General features: G+C 47.8%; 1 protein-coding gene across 2 annotated transcripts in view; it reads left to right on the plus strand.

Annotated features, from left to right (window-relative positions):
• The first annotated feature begins 2,545 nt into the window (after positions 1–2,545).
• CARHSP1 (calcium regulated heat stable protein 1) overlaps positions 2,546–22,947 on the plus strand; it is a 34,121-nt gene continuing 13,719 nt past the window's right edge. Inside the window, exons 1-2 of one of the 2 annotated variants that reach the window (XM_039732274.1) lie at positions 2,546–2,675; positions 19,969–20,161. In XM_039732274.1, coding sequence (XP_039588208.1) covers positions 19,989–20,161 — 173 coding nt within the window. In that variant the 5' untranslated portion in view covers positions 2,546–2,675; positions 19,969–19,988. Of the gene's footprint in view, positions 2,676–16,987; positions 17,418–19,968; positions 20,162–22,947 lie in introns of those variants that run through there. The other variant, XM_039732275.1, reaches the window with a different exon arrangement.

Raw genomic sequence — 22,947 nt, forward strand, 5'->3', positions numbered from 1 at the left:
AAGCAAAGACATCCTCAGTTCCTACGCTTTGCAAACTGAACAGAGCTCATCTGAAGTATGATTCAGAATTACAGATGATTAAGATAGTGAGAGCACACAATAACTTGTCAGATGCCTGGTAAGAAAAAATGGATCTGGTAAAATAGAATGAGTGTATCCCATTATGTAGTAAACAGCCTAAGGGAAAGGCAGATCCCACTCTTGGGGCTGGCACAATGTGGGTGCCAGCCAGCCTTGGGACTGGACATGGGAACATGAAGTGCAATAGAGCAATCTGGACTGAAGCATACTTAATATGACACATATTCAAGGAGTTAAGGGTACTTTTCCTCCTATTATTCTCTATTACAATCTTATTGCTCTAATCTTTAAGAGCCTGTTCCTAATTTCCAGGCACAGTCCATTCATGACCAGCCTACACTCTCTGTGCTTGTGCCAACCATAGCTCTTAGATGAAATAGTTCTGAAGCCCAACTGGAAATCAGGATTGCCTTTGTGATGTGTGGAGCAATCCTAGACCAATTCATGCCTTTTTATATAGAGGTGGGAATATTTGCCCTATGTTGACAAGCAGCATCCATCTAATTATTTAAGAGTTGTTCAAGCCTCCTCATCCTTGCAGCAGCACAGGGACATGTATCACCCACCATTACTAATGAATCACATTACCTGATACATCTTCCCCCTACACACTCATTTCCTCGACTCAAATTGTGTAAGTAATTGCACTTTGAATACTTTAAATGAATGAAAAAGGGTATAATGATGCTATGCTATCAAGCAATCCTTCTGGTGGTTTTTTGTTGTTTTTTTTTTTTTTTTTTTTCCCTGTCAGGACTATTGAGGGGAGTGCTCAGTCCCTGCAACAGCCCAGAGCTGAGTCTGAGTAAGCAGGGGATCATCCAGCAGGAAAGAGAGAGGCAGGTGAGTCCTGCAGCTCTGGACCTCCTCCTCCTGCCCTCCTCCCAGTGTGAGGTTCTCCTTGCTAGCCCAGCCCAGCAGCACTGGCTTTAGGGAAGATTCCCAGCCCTGTCTGCATCCTGGGAAGAGCTGCCCTGCTGCCGGCCCCCCCACACCAGGGACAGAAGGAGCAAGGTAGGCACCTGGGCTGGAAATGATTAACTGATGGTCAGTAATTGTGCTGAGAGAAAGGAGAAGGGGAGGGAGACAAGTTGGAGTTTGGGGGAAGCTGGAACCTCTCCTGTCTCCAGCAGTTGTTGAAAAAAAGAGGCAGGAAAAATCTCATTTCCTATCTGTGGTAGCTGGAGGTACACACGCACTCACACCCACAGGAGGGTCCCTCAAACCCCCCCCGTTGTTGGAAACCACCCTGAGGCTGGGGGTATCCATTGCCATGAGCTCCCATGGGCTCTGTGTCTCTGCCTGGGAAGCAGAGGGAGAGAGGGAAGAAAGAGGGATGACTCAGGAGTGCTGAACCTTCGAGGAAAGCACAGCTGTAATCCCAGATTGTGTGGCTGGGGGGACTGCTCTGAACAGTGCTTGCTCATGCAGTGCATTCATCCTCCTCCACCTTGGAAAAAGCAGTTTTGGCACACAAAACAAAGGAGAAAAGACTTCCAGGAATAAATATTTAATTGTAGCTTTAATTAATATTTTAAGCAAAAGAAGTCATCAGTCCTGTAACTGTATCTTAGAAAGAGGTGAGATCTTGTGTGGAACAGAATGGGATGGAGAGGCAAAGTACTCTAGAAGACAACCATGTGGTTGACATAGGAAGCTGGTTGCTGCACATGGTGAGGCCTCTTCTAGATGCCCTGTCTAGATCAAACACACTCTGTTATGGGTCTGCTGTTTGCTTTTCCTCATGGAAAAAAAAAAATTAAATGCCCTGATAAGATTTGTGTCTGGCAGTTTTATCACAAATTGCCCAGTGCTGTTTCTTGTGTGATTATGGCCAGCTAAAAGAGTGTATATTTCTGTCTCCTCAGTCTTACCTTTGTAATGGTACGAGGGCATGCTTTGTCTGGCCTCTACAAGTGGAAAAGAACTAGAATGGATTCACTTTCTAAGCTCTCTTTGTAAAACCATCTTTTAAAGCACTGTGGGTTATTATCAGCCAGGGAAATAATGCACAAATGAAAGCATTGCTGAAACCGGATGAAGACAGCACTCTTTGTCCCAAGGTCTCAGGGATTTTTGTGCTCCCAATGAAGTCCGTGGCCATTAACTGGGAGCCTGTTGTCACTGCTGCCCTGGACCGTGCCATCAGCTGTCCTGCTGCAGGCGCTGTGTGACAGCTCTGCTCATGCAGGAGATGCCCAGCACACCCAAGTGACGGCAGTTCCGAGCACACCGTGCTCTGTCTCGGCAGCGCACACCGCAGCCCCGTTCCTCGTCCCCACCGCAGTTCGGGAGGATTCACCCGGATTATCCATCTGGAACTCTGCAGTTCCATCGAGCTCTCCGGCCGTGCCACCCTTCCCATAGCACCGTTTCCCCTCGGCTGCTGCGGTTTCATTGCCGGGCCGGCGTTCCGTGCCCGCAGCTCCCCGGACGAGCCGCGGCGCTGTCGGCCGGGCCAGGTGCGGGGCGGAGCGGGCGGAGCGGGGCTCCCGGCCCTCCCTCCCTCCCTCCCCGGCACAGCCACCGGGCCAGCCCGACAGCCGCCCGGGCAGCGGGGCCGCCGCCAGCCCGTCCTGCCCAGCCCTGCCCAGGTGAGCGGGGTCTCTCCGAGAGGCGAGGAGGGAGCATCCCCTGCGGGGATTGGGGCATTGGGGATTGGGGGATTGGGGAGCGGGATCGGAGAGCCCCCGGGAGGTGTCGGTGCCGCCTTCTCCTCCTGCGGGGCGGTGGATTGATTTCGCCTGAGAGATCAGGGCCAGTTTCCTTTGTTTTGGTTTGTTTGTTTGTTGCGTTTTTTAACACTTTCGCCTTCTTGCTGCGCTTTGGAACGGGGAGTGTGACATTGTTACTCGGGGAATGGCTCGCTTTAGAAACGACGAGCGAGACAAAGAGAGCTAAACAAGAGATTTCGAGCACTGGGAAGAGAAAGGGCTCGGTGCTGGCTGCTCAGAGGGGCACTGCAGAACTCGGAGCCTCGTTAAAGACTCTGTTGCTGTAGCGTGAACTGCCCGCTCTTATAGTCAGCACTTCTGTTCAGGAGAACGGGGAAAGCAAAAAAATCCGGGAAGCAACCCTTTTATCGTGCTCCCTTGGCATGTTGGATGTGTGTGCGTGTCACTTCTTGCTCTTGTAGAGAAGCCTCCGGGGCTGATTTTGGATCTGTGCCTCTGATTTTGGCTTTCAAGGAGGGGATTTGGAGCTCTTTTCTGATGCTGTTTTTGCTGGCCCTGTCGAGCTACTTCTGAGAAATGTTTGCAAAACCTTTTGTGGTGTTAGATTGGATTTCTTAGAGAGTCTCAGAAAACTTTCAGGCTGCTTTGACGTGACTCTTCTAGTTGTAATTTCTGTGAGGTTGAAAGGGTTTTTTTGACTGCTGTTCTTAACCTTTACTTTCTGACTATTATCTTATGTTTGGCAAACATAATTTCTTTCCTTCTGTTGATTATTAATAATGGACGATAGCAAGGCCTGTTAATGTAGCTGCAGAGGGCTTGGGCTTTCACAAATACATCTTAGTATGTCATTAAATCTAAAGAGGTTTAACTAACATACGGCAGAAAAGTTTTTTAAAAAAAAAGCCCTAACTCATATGAAGGCTTTGCGTGTTTACAGGAAAAAAGTTGTGTGTGCCAAAGAAACTGTAGGAAAGATGAGCCTGTTCTATGACAATGGGTTTATTTTCACATCCTACGTGGGGGTGTAAAGGAGAGAAAACACGTTTTTTCCAAGTGGCCCTTTGCAGGGGCAGAGCTGAGGCAGGGTGTGTGCTGTGACACCTGTGTGTGCTGTGACACCCACGTGTGCTGTGACACCCACATGTGCTGTGACCCAGTGCGTGGCTGGGCTGCTGCCCTGTCCCCCCCTGTCCTGGGCACCTGCTGCTGGCTGCAGTGACCCCGCACTGCCCTGAGCTTCTGCCTCTCTGCTGTGCCCAGGGTTGTACACGTTCTGACCAGCACCATCCTCTCCTTTACTTACATGCGTGTAAGTGCAGAAATGCTTATCTGCAAGTAATTAGAAATTAGCCAGATAAGGCCAGGTAACGCTGCCTTCTGTCTCCTCTTACCACTGTGGCTTTCTGGGTAGTGCTGTCCTGGTGAATCCAGGTTTTATATTCAGCTGTAGAATGAAACCCACCATGAACATGAAGGTGTCTGCTTCAGTAGAGCTCTCTTACAACAAACTGCCGAACCCTGTTCGTGCACCACACCAGATGTGGTTCCTGGGAGGAAATGTGGTGTGTAGGGTTCTTTCTAGGTGACAGGACCAGCAGGCTGTGCCAACTTTGTTCTTGGTGTCAAGCCTGACAGTGACAGAAGTGAATAAATCCTTTTCCTGCTTCCATTTCACCCTGAGTGGGCTGTGGGGTGCAGAAGGAGTTGGGGTCTCTTTTATGGTGGCTGGGTTGTCTTCAGGGTGAAAGCTGAAGTTGTTTATTGCATCTTTTTGTCTATTTTTTGTCTCGAGTTTCTGTAAGGAACCATTTTTGAATCACTAGGCATGGAGTAGAGTTGGCAGGGATTGATAGTAACTGCTTGAAACTTGGGAAAAGACTGATGGAGATCAGCATTAGCAAAATGCATTGATACTGTAACTGTTCAGGTCTAGGCTGATAAATATTCTGGATGTCGGTGGTGAAAGTTGTTGGTTAATCTGCCCCTCATCTGGAAGGTTTCTGGCAGAGACTAAGGAGAAGAATTCAGCTTGCAAAGTGTAAACCCCATCAACATCAAGGAGAAGAATGAGTGGGGATCACGTCCCTTCTCTGGGGCGGCAGCTGCCATCTCCTGGGGGCCAGTAGGCTGGGAACAGCATTGTGCACAGCAGAGGGGTAGCAGTATTTGAAGAGGGGAAAAAAAAAAGAATGAAATGTTTGTTTTTCTTTCTGCACAACAGTTTTAAAAACTCAGATACTGCTTTTTGCAACAGGTTGATATGGAAAACCAAACAAAAACCCCAGCTGAAACACTGTAAAAAAAGGATAGATGCAGAGAGGTGATTTGGGTTTGCATGATGCATCAGTCCCCAGCACTGTCCAGTCAAAATGAAAACCAGAAAGCGTTCATCTGACTAACTGCTTTGCCTTTTCTCTCCAAGCAGGGCAGAGACAATTGTTCTGCTTCCTTCTCTCACTGTGTCTTTTCCTCGTTTCTGAGGCAACTTCCATGTGGGATCAGTGATCTCTGTTTCCTCTCCTCCAGCACTGACTGCGGCTCCTTTCCGCTCGGGGGCGTGAGCTCCCAGGGTCTGTCTGAGCCACCCACAGCTGCCGGGCAGCTCCCAGGGTCTTTCTGAGCTCCCAGAGTCTGTGTGAGCTCCCAGGGTCTGTGTGAGCTCCCAGGGTCTGTGTGAGCTGCGGGGGCTCTGAGCGCGGCTGGAGAGGCCTCGCCCCTGCTCCCGGCACCGCCGCTGCTGCTCCGGGTCACCCTGGGCTGCCGGGCAGCTCCCAGGGCCTGTGTGAGCTCCCAGGGCCTGTGTGAGCTCCCAGGGCCTGTGTGAGCCACTCTCGGCTCCCAGGGCCTGTGTGAGCTCCCAGGGCCTGTGTGAGCTCCCAGGGTCTGTGTGAGCCACTCTCGGCTCCCAGGGCCTGTGTGAGCTCCCAGGGCCTGTGTGAGCTCCCAGGGTCTGTGTGAGCCACTCTGAGCTCCCAGGGTCTGTGTGAGCCACCCTCAGCCGGCCACGCCTGAGGAGCGCTCCTGAGCCAGGCTCAGCTGGCAGGCAGCTCCAGGGTCTGTCTGGGCTCCCAGGGTCTGTCCGAGCCACCCTCGGCTGCCAGGCCACACTCCCGGGATCTGTCTGAGCCACCCTCAGCTGGCAGGCATCTCCCAGGGTCTGTCCGAGCCACCTTCAGTCAGCCAGGCAGCTCCCAGGGTCTGTGTGAGCCACCCTCAGCCGGCCAGGCCGCGCTCCTGAGCCAGGCTCAGCTGGCAGGCAGCTCCCAGGGTCTGTCTGGGCTCCTGGGGTCTGCCCGAGCCACCCTCAGCTGCCAGGCCTCTCTCAGGGTCTGTGTGAGCCACCCTCAGCTGGCAGGCCCTGCTCCCGGGTCTGTGTGCCTGCCTGCTGTCCTCTCGCCGTGTGTGGCCGTGGCTGGCCTGCTGGAGCCCACGCTGGCAGGCAGAGCCCGGCGAGCGGGGTGAGCAGCCAGCGCTGTGCCCCAGCTCCCCGGCGCTCCCTGCAGCCTGCTCTTCCCGAGAGTAAACAGAACAAACAGCCTCCTGGCTTTTGTAAACAAGCAGAGTGGGATCATTTTCTGCCGAGATCCCCTCAGCTAGTGGCTGAGAAAAAGGCTAAGGTACAGAAGATGCAGAGATGGGATCCCCTCTGACAGGAGGTGACACCTCGGAGCATCGTCCGCGCCTCGATGGCAGCTGGGAAAGGAACCAAACTGACACTTTCTTTGTCTCTGCATTGTGCAGAAAGACTCTCAGCTTTCGTTTGTGTCATTTTTGGGGCATGTGGAGCACACTAAAGTGGTGTGTTTGCCCCCCCTGAGGGAAGCTGTGAAACTCCATGTGAGTCAGATCCATCTGCCCAGGCTTGGCTGTGGTGCCTCGGGGTAGGTGGGCGTGGGTGCTGCCCGGGAGCCCGAGCTCGCTCTAATGGACCAGGCTCCAGCAGCCTGGAAACCCCTCCTGCTTCCTGGAATCAGCTTCATCCGTGTGGTTCCTCCCATGCTACAATCCTACTGATGGATTCCAGAGCTTTGCTGGTTCTTTATTTGCCATTGGTTTGCACAGCAGCCTTTTTTTTTCTTTGGGTCGATTTAAAATATAGATAGATAAATACATATATAACAAAGTAACCTATCCAATCTTTAAAAAATAATGATTGTCTTGGGCGTAATGACACTCGCGTTGAGGTTCTTGCATTATTAATGCAATTTGGAAACTGAATAGAAGTCTAAAGAAAATGAACATTAAATTTTTGACCCATGGTGTGAGTGTTCGGCTCTGCTCACCTTGAATTGTGTATTTCTGCAGGGAGGAGTTGGTGATAGGGTCAAGGTCTCAACAGATGTTTAAATAGAGCTGTTTCAAGGACAGCAGTTCTGAATTTGGCTTTTGGGTGCTTGCCCAGCTGTTTGGGCAATAACTGGTGGCCTGTGACCACACTTCTTGCCCGGCACTGGGATCTGGGAAGGTAAACCTGGGCTTGAGCTGCAGCCTCGAAGTGATCAGACAGCAGAGGGGTGAAGGCACAGAGAGAACAAAACAACCCCCAGTTAAATCCCCGGGGGGTTGTGAACTGCAGGGGAGGGCTCTATTACCTTTCTCTGGAAAAAGGAAGCAGGCCTGTGTGCACCCTGTGTTCCTTACCCCGATGGTTCCATGCCTGATCTGATCACAGAGCACTTTGTGCAGGACCAAGGAAAACAGAGAGCCCTGACCTGGTGGTTTCTGGAATATTAAACCTTGCTGGTCCTTTGCCATGCCTCATGAGCAGCACATGACTGGGGAAGTGACAGAGCATTAAGAGTTAAGGCTGGAGGAGGGAAGCAAAGTGTGTGCTGGTGTTATCCGGGTGGCAGCTTGTGTGCCAAAACGCCGGGGTCTGCCTGGGAGCTGGAAGCCAGGCTGGATGGGGCACTGATGGGGCTGCAGCCAGGAGGTTCCAGAGCAGCACGGCCAGCGTGGGTAGAGCTCCCACAGCACAGACAGAGCCTCAGCAAAGGGTCTGTCCTGCTCAGCCCCTTGTCACATCAGCCATGGGGTACTTGTCCCATGGTGGAGGACAGGCTGCAGCTGCCTGCTGTGACTGCAGATCTTGGTGACTAACAGCGAAACCAAAACATAAAATTGCTGAGAATTGGAGTGGGAACCTCTGCTTCCAAAGACTGTTTATCAGTTGGCTGTTTGCAGGAGGTTTGCAGCCCATTCAGCATCTGATGCTCACTTTGTCTTCCCAGAGCTGCTTTTGAGCAGGGTAGGAGGCATGGTGAGTTCTCTGCCATGGGGTGTTCCTCCAGGCACAACTCTTTTCCAGGAGAACTGCTTTTCCCAAGGTTTCAAATTCTTTGCCATTTGCTATTTAAGAGAATGCCCAAACAAAGACTAGACTGTGTCCAGGAAATAAACATTTAATCTTGCCTGTCCAGTGAGGGAGGAATTTTCTTTTTATGTCAGTCCTGGTTTAATGTTTGGTTTGTTTACGTTGCACAGCCAGTCACGCTGATGGAGGCCCTCTGGCAAAATGGACTATATTGTTTTATGAGCTCCTGCCTTCTCACTGCTTCTTGTCTCCTGCTTTCTCTTCATGATATGATTTCAGAAGGCTGGTCAAAGGCATTTGCTTGTTTTCATTTACATCAGTCATTTGATAAAAGTAAGTCTTGGTCGTGATTTCAACTTCTTGACAATTTCTTAAAAGGGTAAATGAAACTGCCAGAAAGCAACGTCAATTTCCTGTTTACAAAATTTATGCTTGTTGCTGGAATGTAAATATACATTAAATGCATGATTTGGAGATTTGGATCTCACCCAGCTCATCAAGGCAGTGCCTTTCTGTGCAGTGGCAGGTCCAGAGCAGGACCTACCTCTGTTGATCTCAGCCGGGAGAGGCAAAATTTACTCAGCTGTGAAGACTGTGACTTCATTTTCTCCAATATTTGAAGAAAATCTAGCAATGAGAATTATGAAACGTGGTGATAGCCTTTTCACAAAGTCTCTTTATGATGGAGACTGGTAGGAGGAGTTCTTAAAGTTATTTCAAACTATTTAAAGTAGTGGGGTTTTCATTTTACAGGTAGGTGAGACAGTAAATAGAGTGAATGTCAGTTTTCTCCTGTACAGTGTTCCAGAAGTGTGTTTGAAACTTACACAGGTCTCAGTTTCTGAATAAACATGTTTTCTTTTTTTTTTTTTTTTTCTATGCAGAAGGGTGTTTTTTCCCTATCCTAGGAACTGTGTCAGTCCCAGAAATTATTCTCACCCATATTTAGGACATCAGAAGTAGAAGGAGTATCTTGATATACTTAAATATTCGTGCAGTTCCACTGTTTTCTGATAATTCTTTTTTTACACTGTTTTTTTTTTCTTTTCTCCCTGTGCCAGGCTTGGACAAAAATGGTCTCTGTCCCTGGGGATGTGTGATCCACTGCAGTTCTTTTACCCATGGCAGCAGGGATTTGAGGACAGGAGCTCACTGCTGCACCCCAGTCCAGGCTGGATCCGGCAGAGCTGCTGCCCAGGCACTGCCAGCAGCATCCCAGTATCATGATGTCACCATGCTGCTGTCTGCACTACCCGTTTTTCACATGCTCACCTTCCCTTCCATCCCTCAGGCTTTTCAGGTAGACAAACCTCACCTGGAAAGCATCCCAGAGGAATAAAATAAGAAACAAAGGTAGTGCAGAGCTGTCTCAGCACTTACCACAGCCCCATGGGGACAAAAGTGGTTTTGCTGGACACTCACTAGACTGGTACAGCTGGGGTCTGGGTTTCTAATCAAATTTGTTCTTGAACATTGCAGTGTGGCTGCATTGCCTCTTCCCTGGCATGGATCCTGAGGAGGAGCTCTCTCTGGTTCTCTGTGATGTGGAGCTGTGCACTCTGGGCTCTCCTGGCCACCAGGACCAGGGTGAACCCACAAGATGTGCATGCAGTACCGTGACATGGCTTGTTCTGGACTTGGGGCTTGTTCCTGAGGCAGGCAGACCCTGAGGATTCTTAGATGTGTAGCACCAGGTTTCACACAAAACATTGCTCTAGATAAAAACAACAAAGGCACTGTTAAACATACCCCTGTCTTTGTTTCTTTACTGATCTCACATCTCTGTTGGTAGTGGCTCTGGCCCAGTTTGGTAAGGCCATGTAGCTATTAGCATGTGGCTAAACAGGTAAATTGAATCAAAACAATCCTTCATAAAGGCATTCACTGCTGCTCCTGTGTGCAGTGTTTGCTCTGCTTTTGTGTCCCATTCCCTCTGTGATTGCAGTTGAAGTGAATGCAGTTTTTTGGCGTAGTGATTGCTCTAACACAAAACTTTAGTACAATTTTCTATTAAACATGTACTTCTATATGGAGGTTTAGTTTTATACCTGAAGAGTGTACATGCCTCAAGATTTGCCTGCTTTTTTTTCAACTATAACACTTGATTTTTACCTTGCCTGAAAAGCTTGAGTTGCCCGTTCCCTTGCTGTGGTCTGTGTTGGCTTTTGAGCACTAACACAGCAGCCACAAATAACACAGCAGTGCCTGTGGTTCTGGACAGCTCTGTCCTGCTCAGCACAGCTCTGGGGCCGTGGCTCTGGAAATCACAGCACAGTAAACAGTCCTGTTGATGTGTAAGTAGGCATGAAATGCAGCCCAGCACACGTGCCCGTGCTGGCTCTGCGGTTTTGCAGCCACCACAGCACAGTGTGACTCCTTCTGCCATTGCTGAGAGCCCAGGGTGGATGTGCTGAGCCAGAAAGACTGGTTTGTGCACGCAGGATAACCAGGGAGGGCAGTCACACTCCCCACAGGTCCATTTCCCCATGTGTTGCCTGCAGTAGGCTGGCTGGATTAGGGATACTGTAAGCATTTTTGAGACTTAAAAAAGATTTTTTTCCCTGGAACTCTAAAGTGCATCATCAGTGGTGTTTTCCAAGCTGCCACATGAGAGCATGTGATGGAGGGTGTGTAGCATGTAGCTGCCAGAGGATTTGGGGTGTTTATTGGGGTGGCTGGTGTCCCTGGAGCAGCTCTGGAGGCTGTGAGTTGTGGAGTGTGCTCTGGATGCATCACAGGGGGCTGCCTGTCAGTGCAGCAGATCACACAGAGCTCTGTAAAGCAGCAGCTGGCACTGGGGATAGTTGTGCTGCCAGGACTGAGCAGCTCTGTGAGGTAGAATGCAACATTTTCTGTTCAGCCAAGGAGTTTGGTTAGCTGTGTTTTCTTACATATTCTCTGTTCCACAAGTTGTTTGGTTATGTAAGCAAACCCGGACCTGTGCATCATGTATATTTATGTAGTTCTTATCCTACAGACTTCAGTTAAACATATGAAGGCAGTTTCAGCTGAGAGTTAAGAGGTAACCATCAGTTTTACAGTATTGATGGAGCACTTGCCTCCTGCTGGAGCATGAGGACTCTGAGAGGGGTCTCAGGGTTGCAAGAACAAACTTGTGTACAGCATGGTAAGATATACTGGAAATTGTGTTGAGGGATGCAGTGGAGGGAAGAAAAAACAGAAATGCAATTGTTAAGTGGGCCTGTGATCTTTAAATATCTGTCTATCTATCTATCTATCTATCTATCTATCTATCTATCTATCTATCTCTTCATTGTCTATCATCCCATCAGATGCAGAGCATTTTCTGTTTCTTAAAGTATTTCAGTCAATTTTCTATCTTTTGGTCATTACTTGATATTGATGTAGGTTCATAATTCTGTCTCCCTCACAAACATTTTGTTTAATTGATTTCTGAGTGATCTATTTGAAATGGACACCAGTTATTAGCCTGAGATGCTTAAAAATATGCATAGAAAGTGTCAGGTAGTGAGACTGGGACGTGGCCTGTGCATTGGGATAACCAGAAATTAGAGCCTGGCCTGTCCAAAAGGCATTTGGGGTCTCTGGGTGCCTCACAGAGGTGGCGTGAGGATCAGTCTGGATTTAAGTGGTTTCTGACTCTGTACCCTGCCAACTGCATCTTGCTGGAATGCTGGCAGATGAAATACCCTCAGAGGATTTGTTTTTTTCTTTGCCAATACACATATGCCTCATAAATTTCCATGGTTATAGATCTCTGTAATGTGAACTGTTTTTCCCTGTTGAAAATGTTGATTAGGGAGGAAACACAGTGAGCTAATTGTTCTGAGTAACACTTGAGCCACATAAATATTTCAGGGGATTTCAGTAGCCTTAAAAGGCTCAAAGTTGCACATGAACAAACTTAACCGCAATTGTGCCTAAAGTTTTGTGATGTCAGAAGAGGCTGAAAAGGGGAGAACTTTTCAAAAGTGCCTGGGGATTTACATATGTATAACTTCTTTGTAATGGTATGACACTGTATAACCCATTTGCCTTGTAGATAAGCTTTAAGATGCTTAGACACAAGACACATGAGAGATTTTCATGTTCTGGTATAAATATTTTCTACCAATATGAAATAAATCCTGGAATAAATTCACAGAGGATGCTCCATCATGGAAGCAATGGCAGAGGGAAATCTTCAGACTTGCGAAAACACTGAAGGAGGAGCTGGGTTCCAAAGCTGGAGAGCAAGCACTGGAAGGGACAGAAAGTTCATTTTTTCAGCCATATATTGTATTTTGTCTGGGAAATACATCAGCTCACTGTGACTGAGCATGTTAACAAGTTTAGGATGAGATATATGAAGTGTTGGCTCTGCTCTGCCAGAGCACAGTTCCCAGCCCTGGCTAATGGAGGAGTGATGAAGGCAGCAGGAACTTGGAGTGACCAGCACAATGGTTCTGTGCTGGGGACCATAAAACATTGAATAGATGATATCTGCTTTCTGGCCCAAACCAGCTAACTTGTTGACAAAGTGAAATCTTCAGTGGGGTTCATTGTCTAAGAAAGAGTCATGGCAGCCATTCAAGTGGGGAGTGTTTTGTTTTAAAAAGGCACAAGGTTTTTCATTTGTGCTTGGATATTTAAAAGGGAGGGGGCAAGATCACCAGAAACAGCTTGTAGCTATTCTTGCTCTCTACCCTCTTTATGTCACTTCTGCTAGAAAATTTAATGTTTGATTTATGAATAAGTCTGTACACCCTTTCTTGTGTGTTCCTCTAAGCTAATGGTTTTTTCCCATTTGTTTCTTTGTTTCTTCTCTAATTTGCTGTTGCCTTTTGGTGTCACTGTCCTTTGTTAATTTCCCTGTAAAAAGGGCCTCTCCTCACAGTCCACTAAAAAGAGTGGAAGCCTTTTTTTCACAGACAGTTAAGCTGTGGGATTCCTTGCCACGAGGTACTGCAGAGGTTAAAAGATTATATGAGCTCAGAAAGGGCCTGAAAAATCTCATAGGGGGTTATTAAATACCACTATGCAACCTTTAGTTTGCCATTTCTTTAAATGAGGATGCAGGAAAGGTGTTGAGAGTAAGCACCACACTGCACTCACCTTGTATTTAACTCTGACCTGGGCAGCCACACCTGGCTACCAGTGTTGGGTCAAGTAAAGTCATCCTGATGTTCCCCAGCTTTACTGCAAGGATCCTTTGTGATCTCCCTTCACACTGCCCTTACCACAGCTCTGTGGAGACTGGAGACACCAACACTGGTGACCTGGGGGTGACCTGTTGTGTCCTTGGCTTCAGGGAAGGAGTCCTGGGTTGGGGCTGGGCATTGGGAGTTGGTGTCTGTGTTTCTGCCCTGGCTTCTGGCACTGTGGGGGCAGCTGGTAGTGGCTTTGGGAGCAGCTGGGCATTGCTGTGACCTGGTGTCCCAGCTGGTAGTGGCTTTGGGAGCAGCTGGGCCTTTGGGAGCAGCTGGGCACTGCTGTGACCTGGTGTCCCAGCTGGCAGTGGCTTTGGGACAAGCTGGGCACTGGTGTGACATGGTGTCTCTGCTGCCACTGAAACAGCCAGGGCTGGAGCCTGGCAGCCACACAGCAAGCAGCTGGCAGACCAAGAGCAAGGCAAGGTGCTGGGCATCTCACCCCAGGCTGGTGCTGGCTCAGTGCCTCTGGGTGTGCTGTGGGCACGGGGATGGGTGTGACAGCCCATCCCACAGGGCACTGCCACCTGCCTGTTTGTGACAGGCTGTGGTGTCCTGCCCAGGTGAGAACCCCTCTTTTCCTGCTGTCATTTAAATACTTGATTACATTAGCCAATACTATTGGTGCACAGCAAATTAAGTCACTGGGCAACACTTGCACCTAATTACCACCATCATCTTCAACCACCATCTTCATCCTTGCTTGGAAGAGCTCCCAGAGGAGGGTGCTTGTCTGGAACCTGTCGCTGCTTGTCCAGGCTTGCCATGAGCTGGGGAGAGTTTTCCACCTCTTGCAATCTGGTCTTTAAACAAAAGGAGCTGGATATGAGATTTTATAAGCAAACTGAAGGCTTGGGCTTCTCCTGTGAGAAAGTGTGAGGGAAGGTGTGCTGGTCTTGGGACAGCTCTGTGCCATTCCCAGCACTGTCCTGAATAACCTGCCTTAGCACTGGCTGCTGGTGTGCTCTGCTCCCTCTGAAGTACCTTTTTGCAAGGGGCAGGATGGAAGCTGGTCCTTCCTGTGTGATTGTGCACACTGTCCCCATGGCAGCTGACAGTACATCTGTAACAGCCTCCTGTGCTCACTTAGCAGTGGAGGACCCTGGCTAGCTCTGCTCAGCTTGGAGCAACAAGTTTGTGCATCATCAATCATGGCAAATACTGGATTTCCAGCGAGAGAGGATCCTGATTCCTCTGTATTTTTGATAAAATGAACCACAGGGTATCACCATATATCCTTAGTATCCTAAATAAGTTGAAACATGTACTTCGTCTGACTAACCGCTCAGTTCCTTCACCTAAACTTTTTTTTTTGAGTGTACCTATCAGCTTTCATGAACAGTGGAAAACATGGGACTGCAGACACTCCTCATCTCTATCAATGTGCTGATGCCTGAGTTCCTCCCCACCCCTCTTTGTGATCACTGCTGTGCAGTGTGGGTTTGTGCTGCCTGAGCAGTGTTTCCTTCAGACACAGACACTGCTCACTGCAGGAGCAGAAGGGCACCCCCAGCATCTGGAGACAAAGTGTTCAGTGCTGAGATTGCTTGGAAATAGCTGCTACTGTTTGTAAACTAAACCCTGTTTTAATCTGAATGAATTTGCACACCCAAACAAGCTATAGAAATTGTCCTTGTTGTATTTTGCTTACCTTATAATTAGGCTTTTACTGGACATGTTCTTGTCTCCATTAACTGACAAATCACTCCAGTGTGTGGGCACTCTGCAGCCTCCAAGAGCATCGTGCTTATACCATAACCCTCTGTGACATGTCACATGCATGTTGCAACTCCTCTGAGTTTCTGTGCTAATTGAAATACCAGTATTAATTGTGGAAAGTTAGTCATGCAGCCTAAGCTGGAAGGGGAAGCTCTTGGAAGCTGTTTCGTAACTGTTTGTGTTTTGCAAATGCTTTACCCTGTGGTGCAGGGGCAGTGCTGGAGGCTCACAGTGCTGGGATCCTTGTGTGCTCGGGGTCCCAGTGCCACATAGGGCTTTGGAAGGAGCTCCAGGGAGGAGCAGTGCTGTGGCTGGTGCTCAGGCACTCGGACAGGGAGCTGGGAGCTGCTGTAGGGCTGGGAACCTTCAGTCCCTCACCTCTGTCAGGGCACAGAGCAGGGAGTCCTGGTGCTTTCACTCCCTCAGAGATGGGAGCAAGGGGCTGTGGATTTTCTTGCTGAGAAGAGGTTTTATGGGTGTCAGCAGAAGAGCAGGTGGAGCTGGGGAGTTGATCTGCACAGCTTCCTTGGAGAAGGAAAGGAATGCAGCTGCGCAGAATAAATTTGGAAACCAGGATGTTTGAAATGAAAATTTTAAAAAAAGCAAGAAGAGTTTCTGGTGTTGTTTCTAAGTCCAGGAAAAGTCCAGAAAACAATCTAATTTTCAGATGTCTTTTAGACATATTTTTCAGATTCCTTTTAGAGATTGAAATTAATGAGATCTTGCAGAACCTGCATCTGAAAGCAACAGTTTTGTTCTGTCTTTGAGAAAAACCCTCATTTTCCAGGCAAACGTAGCCAGTGCTATCCTTTCTTGGACCATTGTGGTACCATCTGAAAGCAGCTCCTCCAGGCAGGATCATTTCCAGACTAAGGAGGCCAGAAAGAGCATTTTCTCCATGCTGGAGCACTGAAGGATGCAGAGCAACGTTCCCTGGGGATGTTCCCTGTGCCTGTTCACTGGAGGTGTTGCAGCCTGTGATGAGAGAAAGAAACCATTCATAGGTGGAGAGATTTCATGGAGGCTGTCACCCTGCCACATCAATTTGGACTATTTCCAGGCATTTACATGAATTAAAAGTGAGATAAGATTTCTGTGATAGTGTTGTGCTGGTCAAAATTGATAACTTCCCCAAACCTGCTATTTTTAGGATATTCTTGGAGGTATGGTACAGACTTTAAGAGAAATAGGATGAATAGATATATAGAGAAGTTATGGTGACATCTATATACTCCCAATCTTATCACTTCAACAGCTTTTTAAAATTATTTTTCATGGGGAATTTCAGAAATTTCTCCTGCATGTATTGTGCTCTTTGTAGTTCACTTGTTCCAGGTGCTTTGTAGGTCACTTGTTGCAGGTGACATTTTGGGGTCTCTTTCTACACACATTGGCCAATTTTTCTAAAAAAAGGTATGGTAAAAAAAATATTTTTGCTTTGAAATGTTAAACTAGTCTATTTTTGCCATGGAACTACTGTAATTTATTTTATTTATATTCCAGTTTGGTGCATTCCTAAACATAAATATTAAAAAAAAATCCTGTTGCAGCAAGATGAACGATGCATGTTGAAATATGGGGCAATTTCAGGGTAATGTGGCACGTGGCTGGAGTTTCCTAAAGAGCCTGAAAACATCACCACCCTACGTCACGTTGCATTCACTCTGTAAATCCCCAGGCACATGTTTTGCTGGCTCAAGCAGAAGAGAGCTGCTGGCTGTGCTGTCCCTGCTCCCTGGCCGGGCTGGGATCTCACGGCTGGGCTTTCTGCAGTGCTGGCACAGGGGGATGGGTGCTCCTGGCAGCTCGGGGTGGATGCACCGCTGGTGCTCTTGGGCTTTGTGGGATGATGTCCTTGCCATGGCCAAAGGGAGAGTGCTGCCTGGGCTGGAGGAAAACCAGGGCTTTTCCCTGGTTTTAGGGGAAAATTAGGGGAAAACAGATGTGGGTTGGGAGATGCAGGGGGGTTCTGAAAGATGCAGGTAAGTGTGTTTGTTCAGCTAGTCACAGAGTCAAAAAAAGAGGAAGGAATTTGTGGGTGCTGAGGAGGGGCTGGTAGGCGGCCATCGAAGTTCCAGGGGTGATCCTTGATTTACAGGAGTCAGTTTAGAACCCAGGATAACATCTGGGAAACATCTCTGCAGACTGCTGGTAACTGCCTTAGGAAGGCAAAGCATTTGTGAGGAGGCGGCTGGGAGGGCTGGGGTGTGGGTTTTGTTTTGTTTTGAGTTTTTGCTGTAGGCTTCCTGTGTCAACACTGCCCGGCCTCCAGCTGCGCCTGTGAGTGGGGAGAGCGTCTCTGCTCCTGCAGGAGGGCTGCCAAGGGAAATGAGCTAATCCCTGCATGAACAACGTCAACAAATGGCCACTCCAGCATGAACTGAAACAGCCCAGCTGCACCTTTGTCTCTGTAAAGGTCCAGAGGAGCTGAGCTTCTGCCGAGGGTTGTGGGAGGTAGGAGCTGCTGCCACCCTGCTGAACGCACACGGTTCAGCTTGCTCGGTCAGGCTCCCATCCCTTCCATTGTGCCTGGTTTGCACAGCTGGCAGAGAAGCCCAAGAGGCAGAGGGATGTCAGTGAGCTCTCCTGGGCAGAGATGCACCACACTGCCTGTAGAGACTGAGCTGCAGCACGGGCTCAGCATCCCCCATGTCCCCACTGGTTGTGGTGGCGGTGAAGCCAAGTGTGGCTCTGCTCTCTGCCTTCAGCTCTGTGGTTTTGGGTCAGCTCTCACCCAGCTCTGAGCACAATGCAGGGCTCATGTAATAGAAGTGATGAGAGTCGAGGCTATTCACCCACCTTTGCCGTGGGCAGAGAACAAAAAGGACATTTGTACAGTGACAAGGTACTGAGCGTTCTACATCGCTGTTTTATTTTATGTGTGCGGAGCAGAGGGCACCAAAATAATATAAATGGGAACAATAACGTACAGTAGCACACTTCTAACTCCATTTAGTCTTCTTTATTTGTAAATAATTTTGTGGTTTGTCTGTGATTTAAAGAAAGGAGGGAAAATTCTACCTCTCTAGCCTTGTTTGAGGAAGGGGACGGGCAGCACTCTGTGGCTGGGTGAATTCTCTGCATTTTGCTTGTCACCTGACAAGCTGGTTTATATTCAGAAGAGGAGAGAAAGCATGTGATTCTAAAAGCTGTGTTTTCACTTGTGCCAGCCCGTGTGTGCTGAGTTATCAGAATCAGGTTTTAATTGTTTGCTCTTATTTTTCCTGTGACTTACTAGGGCTATGATCCTGCCATGTCAAACACATTCCTTGAAAGCAAGGTGTCCAGAGGAGAGGGCTTTAGAAAATTGAGACTTCCTCTGTACCAGCCAGCACAGCAGGTTTATTTTGAGGAGGAGGAAGTTTGGAAAATCCTGACCCTTTGGTGTTATCATCTTGGTCTGAGCTGAATACTGTTCTGTGACACTGGGCAGGGCATTAGCTCATGGGTGACAGATACCATCCATATTTGAAATTCCATCCCTAAAGCTGGGGTTTTGTTCTCAGCTGAGTTGTTCTTGAGAACAGTGAGGAAAGCTCAAGCTGGTAGAGGAGGGAGTATGACTGACTATTCACTTCTATCTTCTGAGCACCCTGAGCAATTAAAGACAAAAGCCTTTGTTCCCTGGTGACTTCATTCTTAAGAAGCCTTTTTAATTTTAGTCTTTATTTTCAGGAAGAAATAATATGGATTTGTCATTGACAAGAAGGCTGCATCTCTCAAATGTCATGTCAAGGATCCACTCCATAATTCATGGGCTGGGGAGTGTGGGTGTCAAGAGGAGGGTGCATAATGGATATGAGAGATTTCAGTTCAATTAAACTATTGGTCTTAAAGGCAGTTTTTCTTGCCTTTGTGATGTTTTCTTGACTCAGATCGCCACATTTTTTGCTAACTCATCCAGATAACCAGATATTTTTATCTTCCTAAGTAAGACTGTAGTGGGTTATTGGTTATTTTTGCAAATCGCCTTCCTCTTTCAGTGTGGATGGGGACTTGCATAGTAATATCAGAGCAGTGCTGGTTATTTCCTCTTATTTCTGCCACTGCTGCTGTAAGCTCTGCTTTTGTGTGTGTAGAAGTGCTGCTGTTCCTGATCCTGCTCTTTGCATGGACTCTGGGAGTTCTGCCTGTCGTGTTATGAGATGTATTGCTGTTGGTGATGAGAAGGTGTGCTGAGAAGGGGATCTTCTCCCTTCTCTGCTGTAGGACCTGAGCAAGAACAAACCTGAGCCTGCTGGGGTGAATGAAGGTGTGGACTATTGGCTTCCTAGCTGCTGGGAGATTGTGGCAGACAATCCCCAAAGGGGATTGCTGGTCTGCCAGACCTCCCCAGGCAGGAGGGGTCACCTCCTGGGGGCTGGCACTGCCTCCAGGTTTGCCTGTGCTCCTGTCCCAGGCAGAGTAAATCAGCTGTCTGAAGGGGTTAAGGAGCACTCCTCTGATTCTCTTCTCAAGTCAAGCTGGAGGTGTTATGAGCTGACAGAGCTGTGTTAATAAATAAGAAAGCAGCAGCAGCAATGAGGTTATCACGGTGATCACACAGCAAAACCAACCTGCAGCACTGGAGGTGCAGCTTTGTCTCAGCATTTCTTCTTCAAGGGCTTCTTTCTTGTGATGTGTGTTTGTGTGCAGATGTGTGCAGCTCCTCTGTGCTGCCTGTGGTCAAAGCCCATCAGTCTGGGAGGTGTGTGGGGCACACCAAGACCAAGAGCTGGGGCTCAGCTGTGCCTCAGGATCCTGTGAGTGAGCAAATACGTTAGTTGTGGAGTAATCTGTTTGCAGAGGAGCTTCCTAGTACAGCTGACAAAACTGACATTTCAAAAGAAATAAACTTTACAAAACATCCACTCACTGATCCAGAGCAGAGCTGGTGGTGGAGCTGTGTCCGTGTGTACGTCTGCAGGAAGTGAGTCACGTTCTTACAAAATCAGCATCCGCAAGCATTTGTGGCATTTGTGACAATTCCCGTTTCGCGCTAAATCAGATCTCTTCCTCTCTCCAGGCTCTCCTCAGGCTTCAGGGATGTCTTCTGAGCCCTCCTCATCCTCCTCGCAGCAGGCCCCCGGCTCTCCCCCGCCGCCCAGCTCGCTGCACCTGCCGGAGAGCCGGAGGCCGCGGGAGCGCTCGCCGTCGCCGCTGCGGGGGTACCTGATCCCCAGCCCGCTGCCCACCCGCCGCACCAGGACCTTCTCGGCGTGAGTACTGCCCTGCCTGCCCCTGGCCGTGCCACAGCCTGGGCAGACAGCGCGAAAAATCGCTTTCTCACAGTGGATCTGTGAGACTTTTTAGAGAGTTGTAGAGAAACAGTGATAACCTATTAGTGTAAACAACCTACAAGTGGTGTTTTCCTACTCTGCTTTTCTTCTCTTCTCAAAAACTGTCTGTAGGAAAAATGTTTTTATTAATTACCAGTCAATAGAATAGTCAAACCTATCTATAAAATAAGAGAATTTTCATATTAAAGCTACTATAAACCAGCCTTCTAATAAAGCTGTATCTTTTCTTACTCAACAGTAACAGGGCACAGCCAGCAGCCCCTGCATGGGCACAGGGAGCTCTGGGCTGGAGGGGGCCTTGTGTTGGAAGAGGCTTTGTGATACTCTTTTCCAAGAAGTTCTGATGCCTTTAGACTTTCACTCCAAATGTCCTATAGTTTTTCAATTCTCTGTTTTAGTAATGGGTGTTTGAATTGTCTTGGCTCTTTAAGACAAGAGTTTTAGAGGGAGAGGAAAATACACAGAGTTTTTTTAAAATAGAGTTTGTTGTCTGAAGCTTTGCTTCACTTCAGACATTGAGTTGTGACTTCCAGGACCAGTTTGTGTTGGTGCTTCCTTCTCAGATCCAGATTTTTTTTGGCATGGTCTCTCTTCTCACTGCCCCTGAAGCACTGGACAAAACCCCCCTGGAAGTTTTAAGTTTTTTTCTCTTGACGCCTGTGCTAACGTCATCAAAGTTACATTTTAGGGATGCTCCATCACTTTTCAGAGGAAAGTGTTTCCTTGTTTCCTTTTCTTATTCAGCTTTCACACCTTCACTCAAATATACCTGTTAAAGAATATGCTGGTTATCAGGGAGATCAGTTATGCCTGATCTCTTTCTCTGAAGTTTTTTGTATGAGGTTTTCCATGAAACAAGGTAATATTTGCTGCTTTTTGTAGTTCTTTGAGGTAGTGATCTTTCAGCAGAGCTGGCTTTCCCTGAGCTTTCCTGGGGCCCTGTGGTGCTGTGCAGGCTCCTGTGAGCCCTGTCCAAAGGGAACCCCTCCCCAGAGCAGCAGCAGAGGATGGTGGGGCCAGGTTTGGCCATTGCAAAGAATTCCCAGTGCCTGTCAGGGGCCTCCCTGACAGAAGGGAGGGGCTGACCTGAAGAAGGCAATGTGGGCTTTGTTCATCTCAGAGCCTTTGAACCAGGGTACAATGTGAAGCTTCTGCCACAGCCCTTTATTTCTGTGTGAGGAAGGTGTGGCAGTGCTGAATGGATGCTGTGGCAGTAAGATCTCAGCCCCACAGCCAGCCTCTTTTGGGCCACTCACTCTGGTTTGTGTGCTTTTCCCTTTTTACTTCTTGCAGTGTTATCCAGCTCTTTTCTTCCAGAGTTATCCATGAGGATTTAAATAATAACAGTCTCACTGATGCTTCGTATTATTACTTCTAAATTCTAAATGAGACAGAAAAGAACAGAAGCAGAAGAAAAGTTTATATTCTGTCAGTTCCAAAAGCTTTCAAATGCCCTGAACTTCCTGATGGAAGTAGACTGCTAAAAGGAACATAATTGACTTAATAATTGGGGTTGCCCTTGAAAAGCAAATCCAAGCTAGCTTGCTTCAGTGCTGTGTTAATAATGAACTCTTTGTAAATCTTCTCAGCTGCTAATCTTAGTTTGGTTCTTACAAAAAGAAAGAATTTGTTATTTGGCTTCCACAGTTCTTTAATCATTAATTAGTGTAGGAATCTTGCTGTATTTGTTTGCCCTGAAAACCAAAATAGCTCTGAATTTTGTGTGTGTGTCTCCTCTTTAAACAAGAGGTCTAGGTGAGCAGTTGTATAGAGAGATGAATGTGACAGGCAGTGGCTTATTATTCACTGGGATTATTTAATTTTGGTTCACTGGGAGTGGAGGAGCCTCATCCCCTACAGTGCCTTATCTCTTTGAAAGATGCAATTGAACTTTAATAGCTTGTTTAGGGCAGTGAGTGCTTTTCTGTGTAACAAGCACTTGTGGGGTCAGGTGTGTTGACAGCTTTATAGAGCTGGAAATGAAGTGATTTAATGGAGATTTCTTTCTTTAGCACTTTCAACTGCATTTTTTTTGTTAGTTTGATTTAAGGAACAAAGCTGTTACCATTTTTAAAAAGCAATGTTATTTAGACTTCAGTAAAATGTAAACATTTGGGACAATGATGTCCAAGTTGCCATGATATGTGTAACCAAATGGCTGCACAGTCATTGTGTTTGAAGAATTGCACCAAAATCCTCTTCTAACATGGAACCCACTGGATACTCCTGGCAAGAAGAAGGTTCTGACCTAGCAATGCTCAGAGTAAACCCCATAATATGTCTGAACCAGCTGGTTTTCATTAATGGAAGTGTTTGAGTGAGTTTGGATCCCTGGAGCCAAACCCTGGATCAATGTATTAGATGCAGAAAAGGATTTAACCACACACAGTTTTCTGGACAAGCAATCTTTTTGATGGCAGTATTGCTGATTGCAGGCTCTGCAAATGTGTCTAATTTTAAAATACAGGTCCCTTGGCAGTGGAGGAGGAGTTCAGGCATGAGGCTGGCTGTTACACACTGCAGCTGGGCTTCACCCTTCCTGTGAAAGCTGTGAAATCACAACACTTAGCTGGACACTGGTGCTCCCAAACTCATCAAAGGTAGAAGAGTCTTACATTTAGCGTGGTGTCTGGAGGTGGAAGATTCTCACATTTAGTGTGGTGTCTGGAGGAAAACTTGGCCCAGTGATGGAGCAGTTGAATTCA

This window comes from Passer montanus, unplaced genomic scaffold (genome assembly GCF_014805655.1).
Source record: "Passer montanus isolate IOZ18808 unplaced genomic scaffold, ASM1480565v1 scaffold8, whole genome shotgun sequence".
In the NCBI taxonomy this organism is placed as follows: domain Eukaryota; kingdom Metazoa; phylum Chordata; class Aves; order Passeriformes; family Passeridae; genus Passer; species Passer montanus.